Genomic DNA, 12,754 nt, shown 5'->3' with positions numbered 1-12,754 from the left:
TAGAATGCCTTGGGCTCATGATCAGCTTATCCAAGAATGCACTGTTCCCCAAGCCAGCAGATTGCTTCTCTGGGAACAGTTCTCGACTCTGCTCAAATGAGAGCCTGGCTCACTATTTAAAGCGGTGGCTTATCAGTACACAGTCCTGCCATTTGGGCTGTCACTGGCACCTCATTCACTTACACAATGCAAGAATGTGGCTCTCTCCCCCCTGAGACAGTGGGGAATGTGCATTCTGAATTACCTCGACAACGCTCATTATGGCCCAGTCAGAGACCGAGTTATAAACTCACAGATCCTGGCTTCTCAGCTATCTAGAAAGCCTTGGGCTCAACTTATCCAATATTATACTGGCCCCCAGCCAGTGAATAACCAGAGAAAAGTTCTCAACTCTTGTCAAATGAGAGCCTGGCTTGCCCTGGAATGAATGGTCTATGTGTTCACCAGCTTGTGATTAGCTTGGAGCCAATACCCCTATTTATGCAAAGTACCACTGGTACTTTCGGTTTTACAAAAGCTACTGAATGCAAGTCTTACCCACTCCACGCTCAAAGAATATGTGGTGGCCATAGCAGCTGTCCATGCTTCTGTGGCCATAGCAGCATAGGCCAAAACTTATTTGCACACTTCCTCAAGGGGTCAAGGATGCAGAACCCACCTGGTCCTCCCTCTAAACCCATATCGGACCTTTCCATGGTCCTAGGGGTCCCCCATTCGAGCCACTGTAGTCGGCTAAATTAAAAGCAACTTTTGCTTAAGACCTCACTCCTACTAACCCTAGCATCGGTGAAGTGAGAGGGTGACTTTCAAGCACTCTCTGTGAATGCTTCCTGCCATGAGTTTGGGCCTAATGACTCTAATGTTATTCTCAAACCAAGACATGGCTATATGCCTATGGTGCTCTTAATGCCGTTAAGAGCCCAGGTCATTTTACTGTCTGCCCTTCCAACCTCGGAAGACGACAGAGAACTAAACCTTCTCTGCCCTGTCAGGGCTCTCTAGTCTACATAGAGCGTTCTGCCAGACAGTCAGAACAGCTCTTTATATGCTTCGTTGGCTGCACCAAAAGGCTTCTGGTCACAAAAGAAAGATTATCACGCTAGATAGTAGATGCTTTCTATTTTGCCTACGCCTCTATGGGACTTCAATGCCCCATAGGCTTCAGAGCTCAGTCCACAAGAGGCATCCCCTCTTCATGGGCTTGGTCCAGTGGCGTAAAGAATTGATGACATTTGTCAGCGGCCGGTGGGTCCTTGCCATCCCCACCATTTATTTGAAAGGAAAGGTACTCAGTTACTCACGTAACCTAGGTTTCGCTGAGAAAAACGGGAACAACTATTGTGTAGACGGCCATTCTGTTAAGCTTTACATTCAGGTCTAATTAACCTGATTCCTATGGCGAAATGGGCCGCTTTTGTAGCCAGTAGCTCTGCCCATTTTGGCAGGCTTAGTTCACAGGGTATCCCTATTGGTTGGCGCATGGCACCTCACCTTAAGTTTGCGTAGTTCTCTCAGCCCAACCAATCAGCGTGTTTATAGCTCTGCTCTGTGTTGGTTGTGCAGCTGCACTGTTTTAAAATAAAGGCTTCAATATTTTGAGGAAAAGGAATCTTCCCATAGCGTCTTTAAAAACATGACGCAATACTCATTCCCGTTATTCTCAGGGAACCGAGGTTACGCGAGTCACCGAGTACGTTTACACAAGATAAAGAAACACAGGCTGGGAACATCACAATAGCCATACTGATTATCAATGCTAATTAAGATATTACTCATCAGTTCATGATGTTCAGCTTTTTGAGAGTTTAACAACAATCAGCAACTGTAACAATAAAAATAATGCCAAATTATTGTTCTACTAACCATGTTGACTTCTGAAATGGAGTCAATACTGGCAATATTTATACTCATTCCCACGATGACTGGAGGACCTACAGAAAAAAAAGACAAAGAAAAATTTCAGTTAAATCATTGCACCACAACATCATCAGTCGTTAATCTATATTATTTGAATACACATGCCTATTTGAGGAACAAAAACAAATATCTAAATGTCAAAATTGAGACTTTTTCATAGACAAAGAGTTGCTGCTAAGTGCTTCCAACAAATCAATCCACAAAATAAAAACAAACAAACCTTTGCAATATGCATCAGATGGTCAGTGAACAGACTGTGGATATATATATATATATATATATATATATATATATATATATATATATATATATATATATATATATATATATATATATATATATATATATATATATATATATATATATATTATTGTGCAGACAAGGCTTACGCCTGTAGTCCCAGACTAAAATGCATGTTTGAGCTGTCTATTCAAAACTGAAATCACCTTGCACCAAAAAATCTTAAACTATGTCAGTGTCATTGTTTTATCTCATGTAAACACCAGTAATGTGTTTTATTATTGTTATTATTATTCTATTTTTATTTTTATTTATTTATTTATTTTTTATCTAAGGCACGTTTATAAAAGCTACTTAATTGTCTTAATTAAAGGAAAGTCTAATCCTGACTGTGCAAGTTGGTATGCGTTTTCATATTTACTTGGAAATGGTTCAAAACTAATTTTATGATAATAACTAGATTTTGAGTTGATTGGTTGAAAGGAAAGTATTATTATGCACAGCTGAGTATGAATGAAGATATTATATCATTAAAATGTGATATCATTTATGGTTTAGCTTTTTTCTGTCAGTTGTAATACCTGACAATACCTGTTTTTGTTGACTGCGTGGTGATGAAAAAATGAAGCCTAAAGTTAATTTTAATATTCATATTGTACTGATTGTAAATTATTTCCAAACCAGCAAAGTGTCATGATCTGACTAACGCCTCACCATTGAGGAAAATGCAATACTTGGTAAATAATTTAACTGAATGTACCCCATATCCCAATTTAGACCATTTCCATGTATTTCCTTTTATTGGCTATTGGATACAGGCTTTATTCAGGCATTCTTACTTGCAAATGCTGCAAATGTTTCCGCAAGTTGTTTTCCTCATAAATGTCTCAGTTTCAGACAGCAAACATATATATATATGCTGTTTCAGCCATAGTACTGTGATAGGTAAGATTTTCAGAGAAACACATTTACACAATGACACTCTAAAATGGCTGCCTTTGCAGTGCATGGCAACATTTCTTAAAGGAGAAGTTCACTTCAGAATAAAAATGTCCTGATCATTTACTCACCCTGTATCATCCAAGATGTTTATGTATTTCTTTCTTCAGTTGAATGAGATTTTTTTGTGGACTTCAATGGAAAACAAACGGATGGGTCCAAACTGCAGTTTCAATGCAGCTTCAAAGGGCTTTAAATGATCCCAGTCAAGGAATAAAGGTCTTATCTAGTGAAACGATCAGTCATTTAAAAAAGTTTTAACTACAAATGCTTGTTTTGGAACTAGCGTCCATGCATTACGTAATCATGTTGAAAGGTCACGTGTGACTTAGGTGGAAGTACCGCTCCAGTGTTTACGCAGCCAACATTTACCGAAAAAAGGTAAAATAATGATGTCGGACAATTTTGAAATTTGAGGAGAAAAATTGCGGAATTTTCTGCTCTACCCTACCTATTTGAAACCTGGATTACACAGCAAAAAGGAAACATCACACATGACCTTTCCAATGTGGTTAAAAGTATATACATTTTTATCTTTTCTAGAAAATGACAGACTGTTTCACTAGATAAGACCCTTATTCCTCAGCTGGGATCGTGGAAGGTCCATTGAAGCGGCACTAAAACTTAAATTTAGACCTTCAAAACCCTCAAAACCCTTGCTTTTTGACTGAAGAAAGAAAGTCATGGATGACATGGGAGTGAATAAATTATCAGGGGCCTCATTTATAAAACATTCCGTAGATTTCAATGTTAAATTGTATGTAAGCACAAAAGCCAGATTTTGCTTACGCACAAAAAATTCTGATTTATAAAACCATGTGTACACCAGAACCTGCACAAAAATCCCTTTATAAATCACAGCCAGCAGCAGATTGTGCATATGTGCTTCTCCACCCTGTCTACCCCCCCTCCCCAAAATCACCATATATGGAGCTAAAAACGCCTAGTTTTATTATGCATGACCTCATCTGCATATCATTTGCATACATAGTCCCATCCACATGACACCATGTTTAACACTGTCAAAGGAAAGACATTGAAAAATATTAGATACGGCCTATAAATGCCATTTGTGCCTTACACATTACATTGCTGAAAATAATTCAATATCCTTATTATGTTGTAGAATAAATATATCAAAATATCAATAAAAACAAAATTGTATAAAATACTTCTCAAGTTTTATTTTCTTAATTTTTGATTTATTTATCACTGAATTAATTTGTGGGTGAATATTTAAGACGAAAATGTTACAGTGAACTCATGCTTCCTCTTGTAATGAACACCATAATAGTTAGGACCAGTGATGAGTAGTGATTGTGCTTCATGACTGTATTTGCAGACTTTGACATTTTATGATATATGTAGCCTCCATTAAAGAAAATATTTAGTTTTTATACTGTGTTCTGCAGTTAATAAAAGGGTATATCATGCTATTCTTTATCACATGTAGTTGCGACATCTCCTCCTGCGCTCCAGTTGTGGACAATGTGACTGTAAGGCAGCACTGATTATAATTTTATTTTTAATTTTTATATATTTTAAATTACGTTTGGATTTTACTAGATGTATATAGCCTAAAACAATAAGCACAAATAACACTGTTGGATTTAATCTTCATGATAATGTGGATATAGCGTATGAAATGGAGTGAAAATTAATAATTCATATAATTGTTATTCTCACATTTATTTTCTACAATCTAACTTCAGTTCACGACCTCACCATCTCTGTTGACAATTCCCTTTGTCTCCAGAATGTGAGTACGCATACTTCAAAGTTTGCTTTGAGACCAAAGGACATTTTAATTCTGAAGTGAATTAATCCTTTTACTCTTTCTACAAATTTAACATTGAATAAAATGTCAGTTATTTGTGAGAAAACGCTTCCCCGCCATTGAAGGAATTTACCTGCCTTCTGTTTTTTCACTGTTATACAGTAGGGTGCACTATTATACATGTTCTTAAAAGGGTACTGAATCTCCTTATCAAAACATATGAGAAGAAGCAGAAACAAGCAATATTATATGTAATCATGTAATATAAAATGATTTAAGGATCATGAAACCCTAAACAAAATGTTCAGTGATTTAAGCAGAAGTATGTGTCAAAGAAGGAGAGGAGGAAAGTGTGTTAGAGGAGGAAGGCTTGTCCATAGGCAGAGAGAGAAGACAAAAGGCAGGAGTTTAGGACTGAAAGTAGGGACTTTGAATGTTGGTACAATGACAGGTAAAGGCAGAGAACTGGTAGACATGATGGAGAGGAGGAAAGTTGATATTCTTGTGTGTCCAGGAGACCAGGTGGAAAGGGAGCAATGCTAGAAGCATTTGTGCAGGGTTTAAACTGTTTTATAATGGTGTGGACAGGAAGAAAAATGGAGTTGGAGTGATCCTGAAGCAGGAGTTTGTGAAGAATGTTCTGGAGTTAAAGAGAGTGTCAGATAAGTTGATGAGTCTAAAGCTGGATATTGAAGGTGTGATGTTGAATGTTGTTAGTGCCTATGCTCCACAAGTAGGTTGTAAGCAAGATGGGAAAGACATAATCTGGAGCGAGTTGGAGGAAGTGATGCTCTCCAATGGAAGGAGCTCCAAAGGAAGATATAGGGTTTCCTATAGCTCAAACAGTAGAGCATTGCGCTAGCAACACAAAGGTCATGGGTTCAATTCCCGGGGAGAGCAAGATGTAAAAATGTGTACCTTGAATGCAATGTAAGTCGCTAAGGATAAAAGCGTCTGCCAAATGCATAAATGTAAATGTAAATGTGATGCAGACTGTTCCCAGGGGTGAGAGGGTAGTGATAGGGGCAGATTTGAATGGACACGTTGGGGATGGGGAATAATGGGGATGAGGGGGATGAGGAAGTGATGGGCACGTTTGGTCTTCAGGAAAGGAACCCAGAAGGACAGAGGTTGGTAGACTTTGCTAAAATTATGGAGATGGCTGTGGTGAACATGTACTTTCAGAAGAGGCAGGAAAACAGGGTGACATATAAGAGTGGTGGCAGGAGCACACAAGTGGACTATATCTTATGCAGATGCTGTAATCTGATGGAAATTAGTGATTGTAAAGTAGTGGTAGGTGAGAGTCTAGCTAGACAGCATAGGATGGTGGTGTGTAAGATTATTCTGGTGGTGAAAAAGATGAACAAGTAAAGGCAGAGCAGAAGACAAAGTAGTGGAAGTTGGAAAAGGAAGAGTGCTGTGTGGTTTTCAGGGAGGAGTTGAGGCAAGCTTTAGGTGGTCAAAAAGGGCTTCCAGATGATTGGACTACTACAGCCAAAGTGATCAGGGAGACTGATAGGAAGGTGCTAGGTGTGTCATCTGGAAGGAGGAAAGAAGACAAGGAGACTTGGTGGTGGAATGAGAAAGTCCAAGAGAGTTTCCAGAGGAAGAGGTTAGCTAGGAAGAAGTGGGACAGTGAGAGGACGGAGCAAAGTAGACAGGAATATAGGGTGATGCAGCTTGAGGTTAAGATAGAGGTGACAAAGGCCAAACAGAAAGCGTATGAGGACATGTATGCAAGGTTAGATAGTAAGGAATGTGAGAGGGATGTGTATCGGTTGGCAAGGCAGAGGGATAGAGATGGAAAGGATGTGCAGCAGGTTAGAGTGATTAAAGATAGAGATGGAAATGTTTTGACAGGTGACAGGAGGGTGAGGGAAAGATGGAAGGAGTACTTTGAGGAACTGATGAAAGAGGAAAATGACAGGGAGAGAAGAGTTGTAGAGGCTAATATTGTTGACCAGGAAGTAGAAAGTATTAGCAAGGGTGAAGTTCGGAGAGCTTTGGAGAGGATAAAGAGAGGAAAGGCAGTTGGTCCTGATGACATACCATTGGAGGTATGTAAGTGTCTAGGAGAAATTGCAGTAAAGTTTTTAAGTAGGTCAACAAGGTTTTAGAGAGTGAGAGGATGCCTGAGGAATGGAGGAGAAGTTTTTTGGTGCTGATTTTTAAGAAGAAGGGAGATGTGCAGAGTTGTGGAAACTACAGAGGTATTAAGCTGATGAGCCATACAATGAAGTTGTGGGAAAGAGTAGTGGAAGCAAGGCTAAGGGGAGAAGTGGATATTTGTGAACACCGGTATGGTTTCATGCCAAGAAAGAGCACTACAGATGCAATATTTGCTTTGAGAATGTTAATGGAGAAGTACAGAGAGGGCCAGAAAGAGCTGCATTGTGTCTTTGTAGATTTAGAGAAAGCATATGACAGAGTGCCAAGAGAGGAGCTGTGGTATTGTATGAGGAGGTCTGGAGTGGCAGAGAAGTATGTTAGAGTGGTACAGGACACATATGAGAGCAGTAGGACAATGGTAAGGTGTGCCATAGATGAGACAGAGGACTTCACGGTGAAGGTGGGACTTCATCAAGGATCGCTCTGAGCCCCTTCTTGTTTTCAGTGGTGATGGACAGGCTGACAGATGAGGTCAGACAGGAATTTCCATGGACTATGATGTTTGCGGATGACATTGTGATCTGTAGTGAGAGCAGGGAGCAGGTGGAGGAAAGTTTAGAGAGGTGGAGGTTTGCTCTGGAGAGAAGAAGAGTTAAGTTTAGTCACAGCAAGACAGAATACATGTGTGTGAATGAAAGAGAACCAAGTGGAATAGTGAGGTTACAGGGAGAAGAGGTAAAGAAGGTGCAGGATTTTAAGTACTTAGGGTCAACAGTCCAGAGCAATGGGGAGTGTGGAAAAGAGGTGAAGAAGCATGTGCAGGCAGGTTAGAATGGGTGGAGAAAAGTGTCAGGTCTGTTGTGTGATAAAAGTGTACCAGCAAGTATGAAAGGAAAGGTGTACAGGACAGTAGTGAGACCAGCGATGTTGTATGGTTTGGAGACAGTTGCACTGAGGAAAAGACAGGAGGAAGAGCTAGAGGTAGCAGAGCTGAGGATGTTGAGGTTCTCTTTGGGAGTGACAAGGATGGAAAGGATCAGGAATGAGTACATCAGAGGGACAGCACATGTGAGATGTTTTGGAGACAAAGTTAGAGAGGCCAGGTTGAGATGGTTTGGACATGTTCAGAGGAGGGAGAGTGAATATATTGGTTAAAGGATGCTGAGGTTAGAGCTGCCAGACAGGAGGTCGAGAGGAAGACCAAAGAGGAGGTTTATGGATGTAGTAAAGGTCTGAGAGAAGAGGATACAGAGGATATGACTAGATGGAGGCAGATGATTCGCTGTGGCGACCCCTGAAGGGAACAGCCGAAAGAAAAAGAAGATGTGTGTTGAACATCACGGAAGTCAATGTTACCATCTGTTTAGTTTTGAATGTGGGATAAACTTCCTGGTTTAAATTTGTCGTCATGTCATTTACATTTAATCATTTAGCAGATGCTTTTATCCAAAGCGACTTACAAAAAAAGGGGAGAGCAATAGAAGCAACGAAACAGACAAGGCCAACAACCTGTAAGAGCTGTAAGAAATCTCAATTAATTACCACAGTACACAATTTTTTTATTTTATTTTATTAATTTTTTTATAGACATCTACAACAAAAACTCACGTACGCAAAATACAAAACACTGGATTTTGATAGCTATGATGACAACGTCAACGTCATAGGCTGAGACGTTTTCTCGTTCTATAGTATGGCGATGACTTATATATTGTGACCATAATTATGCTTTTAGTGCAAAGGATTCAAACTGTATTTTTTGTCTGAGTATGTATTTCTTAGGATTTTTTCAAAAGTTGGGATTCAGGTTAACAGGTTAATGGTAAATTTGCAGCATGCATTTGTGGGAAGCTTCGATGCTTTTAATGACAGTGAAATAAAACTGTCTGAATCAGAAAAAGCCATTGATGCGCTGTCAGTCTCACCTCACCCCCCTCCACTCTGCCACTAAACCACGCCCACTTTTATAGCATTTGTCAGAACTGTATTGAGAACTGACTGCTGCTGAAACAGGAAGTTTTCATGACCCTTTAAACAGCATATAAATCAAAACTGCCTGATGTCACTGAATAAAATGTCCACCCTGGACGAGCTATGGGATTGTGACTCGATCTGCTCCATCTAAGTTTTGATCATTGTTCTGAATCCGATCTGGTTCTAGTCCTTGACAAAAACGTTTTTTTTTCCCTCTTTGATTTTCTTTTTTAAAGCAAAGGCTCTTGTCTTTCTTTTGATATATTGCAGATATTTATACAACTAAATACCCTGGGAGCCATGCAACTTTTGTGAACATTATCAAATACACTGGCAGTGGCTGGCAAAAAAAAAAAAAAAGGGGAAAAAAAGAACCTGATAGGGAAAGTGTTAGAGGTGTGGTTATGTGCAGAACATTCCAGGTGGGACAGTTAGTATCCTTAGCTATGAGGGCCAAGAAACTCCTAAATGAGAATCAGCGACTGGTTAACATTATCCAAAAGTCCAGATGAACAAAGAAAGTGTCAAAATCAGCAGAAAAGAAAATTCATTTCAGAGAGAGCAAGTTATTACTCCAAAAAAGAAACCTTTTTATTTTTTCCCTTTTTGACCAAAATGCATCAATGAATCATGTACAATAACATCCCAACACAAAGACATCCTTGACAAAGTTCTAGAGAGAAACGGAATGCCGGATTCATAAGGAAATCAGTTCACCAAAAATGTCTATTTGTACGTCAATTCATTATGACTTCAATTTTGCTCTGCTATCGTACATTCATGCTATCGTACGTTTACTGTCCCTTAATCTGTCCCTTTAAGATTTTTTTTACACTGTATCTTCTGACATTTCTTTTGTTTGTCATCCATCTTCTGTGCTGTCTTAAAATATCTCTAAGACGCCAACCAGACCCACTAAAAAGAAAAAAAAAACATCATTCTTTTGACCGCAGTTTTGAAATATTTACTAACTGAGCACTTGACTGAGAGTGCAGTCTTCTATCTCTCTGTGTATCCTCTACATCTTTTTTGTGCAGTGGTACTTTTCACCCCCATCTTTTCACTGCTGACATGTTTGCATGGCATTCCGCCTCACTCCTTAAATGCCTGCAGTTCCGTTACTCTCTCACCCCACCTCATAAAAACATAAGAGCGAGAGAAAAAGAGAGAGAGTAAAAGAGAGAGATGCTCGTGGAGCAAAGGAAAAAATGGAGCCATTTTCCTGTGCGCTTTGTGAAGGCAACCAGCAAGAATTTTCCCAGGAGATGTCAAAGTACATTCATTGGCTAGTTGTAAACAGCAAAGCCTGAAATCTCCCGCACGCTCCTGCCGCTACGTATTTTTTAACCCAGGATTCCATGAAACTAGGAACATTGGAGAAAGGTGCCCCGGATATGCTCTCCCTGAGCTTCCATGCCGCAGCTCAAAATAAAACCACTTACCTGTGTCCAAGGCTCTTACAGTGAAAATGTGTTTTGGCCTGCTCTCCTACTACTCTGATCATTAGGAAGTACTGTGAATGCTAACCATCTTTCTTATGAACACTTGTGCTTCCAGAAAGTTTTGGTGTGGTATCAAAATCTGATTTCCCCATGAGATTATGACTCCCCTACATTTAACTATGAGGGTAAGATTAGGATTAGGTGAGGGTGGTGGGATTTAGGGTGCGTTCACACTTGTCATGTTTGGTTCGATTAAAACGAACCCTGGTGCGGTTGCTCGGTTAGTGCAGTTCATTTGAACATATGTGAACGCTGCCACCCGAACTCTGGTGCGCACCAAACAAGCGGACCGAGACCGCTAAAAAGATGGGTCTCGGTCCGCTTCCAAACGAACTTTGGTGCGGTTCGATTGATATATGAACGCAACACGGACCAAACACATGTAAACGGACCAAAAACCGGACGTATAATGTCACAAGATGCCACGCATAATGCAGCTGATTTGACGATGCGGAAAGATCGGTGTACGTTATCCAAAATGAGTAACTTTAACGTTAGAGGGCAAACGTAGAGCAACGAGGAAGAGCCTCATCAATATTTGGTCTGTCGAGCATGTTTCGAAAATGCTAGAAAAAACACACAAAAAGCATACCTGGCTCTTCTCATCAAAGTTCCTGTGTTGCCCATTATTAGCAGGTACAGACGACAGAACGGCCGTCTCTTTTGCACAACGGAGGAAATCCTGCTGCTGTTTTGAATGTTTTGAACATTTTATGAGCTCTTCATAAGTTCTCAGCGGGTAAAAATAATGCCACATGTACACGCATAAAATGATCGCGTTTAATCATGCACACAGCGTTGTTTTGAACATTTCATGAGCTCTTCATGAGTTCTCTGGTAAAAAATAATGCCATATGTGTTACACGCATAAAATGATCGCGTTTAATCCAGCACACAGCGTTGTTTTGAATGTTGTGAACATTTCATGAGCTCTTCATGAGTTCTCTGGTAAAAAATAATGCCATATGTACACGCATAAAATGCCCGCGCGTGTAATCCGCACACAGCATTGTTTTGCATGTTCGGTAAACGAGCTCCTACGTCATATAAACCGACCAATCAGGTTGTGAGCGTCTCCCTGTGCCTTTGGTTCGGTAACTTTAGGTTCGCTGTTAAAAATGCCCGTGTGAACGCTAAACGGACCAGGACTATTATGTTTGTTTTTGTTTTTTGGTCCGGACCAAACTAACCAAATGAACCGAACTACAAGTGTGAACGCACCCTTAGAAGTAGGGACCACTCAGGTGGCAGCCTCCCTACTGAACAAACCCATCAGAAGTAGGGGAGACAAAATTTCATTTGGAGTAAGATTACGTTTGGTTTGCTCAGTTGAAGTTTTTTAACTAAAAATCCCCAAAATGATATATTAGGTTTTAATTAATTGTATAAACTAAAATACTGATCTGCCAACATTGTCACTATATGATACATTTCAAGAGTTCACACTTACAAATAATCAGATAGCAAATAGAATGCGTAATAGTATGCGTAGTAGTGTGCGTATTTTACATGCTGTCCGAGAAGAGGGCTCCAAACTCGGTATTTGGCCTGAGCTCAGAGTACTCCTCCCATATCTATGTTTAGGAAAGTAACCAGGTGAGTGTGAGGAAGACGGGTGGTGGAGGGATGCTGAAAAACTGTCAATGAACATCAGTGAGTTGACTGGGTATTTATATAGTCCTTCACTTGTGCTGATTGGTGGGCATGTTGATTTCTGACTGCTGACAGCTGGTTAGAATGACATAATGATTTGATAGATCAATTGCTGATTGCTGACAGCTGGTTTATAAGGACATGATAATTTGAATAGATCATTTGAACGTATTCCTCTCAAACTTTATTAATAAAACATCATTAAAATAAGCTGATAACATCAGCATTTTCCCCAGAACAACTGTACAGCCGAATCTAATTTAGTTGCAATATTGTCCTGTTTAACACTGTGAAGCTGCTTTGAAACAATCGTCATTGTAAAAGTGCTATACAAATGAAGTTGACTTGACTTGAGTTGAGTTGACTATACTGCTGTATCCATATAGTTACATCATGTCACTTTCTGCCTACTCTTTACTGTCAGTGGGTTTACTGGTTTTGCATTCTAATGACAAAAGTTATTGGTCATTTATAAAGTGTAGAAAGTTAAGTAAAGTAAATGTAGCAGTAGGACATAACTTTGCTTAGCTGAACAGATGAATTGCAAAATTGACACTAACTAAATTGAATAAACACTGAA

The 12,754-nt window shown here is 39.7% G+C and overlaps 1 protein-coding gene across 2 annotated transcripts in view; it reads right to left on the bottom strand.

The window, feature by feature from the left end:
• gabrb4 (gamma-aminobutyric acid type A receptor subunit beta4) overlaps window positions 1-12,754 on the bottom strand; it is a 119,001-nt gene that overhangs the window by 70,319 nt on the left and 35,928 nt on the right. For both annotated transcript variants that reach the window (XM_067422782.1, XM_067422781.1), the window contains exon 3: window positions 1,864-1,931. In XM_067422782.1, the coding sequence (XP_067278883.1) occupies window positions 1,864-1,931 (68 nt within the window). The remainder of the gene's footprint in view (window positions 1-1,863; window positions 1,932-12,754) is intronic.

The sequence above is a fragment of the Pseudorasbora parva genome, chromosome 18 (genome assembly GCF_024679245.1).
Source record: "Pseudorasbora parva isolate DD20220531a chromosome 18, ASM2467924v1, whole genome shotgun sequence".
NCBI lineage: Eukaryota > Metazoa > Chordata > Actinopteri > Cypriniformes > Gobionidae > Pseudorasbora > Pseudorasbora parva.
Note: the sequence above shows the minus strand (reverse complement) of the source record. Positions and strands in the feature narration are given on the sequence as shown.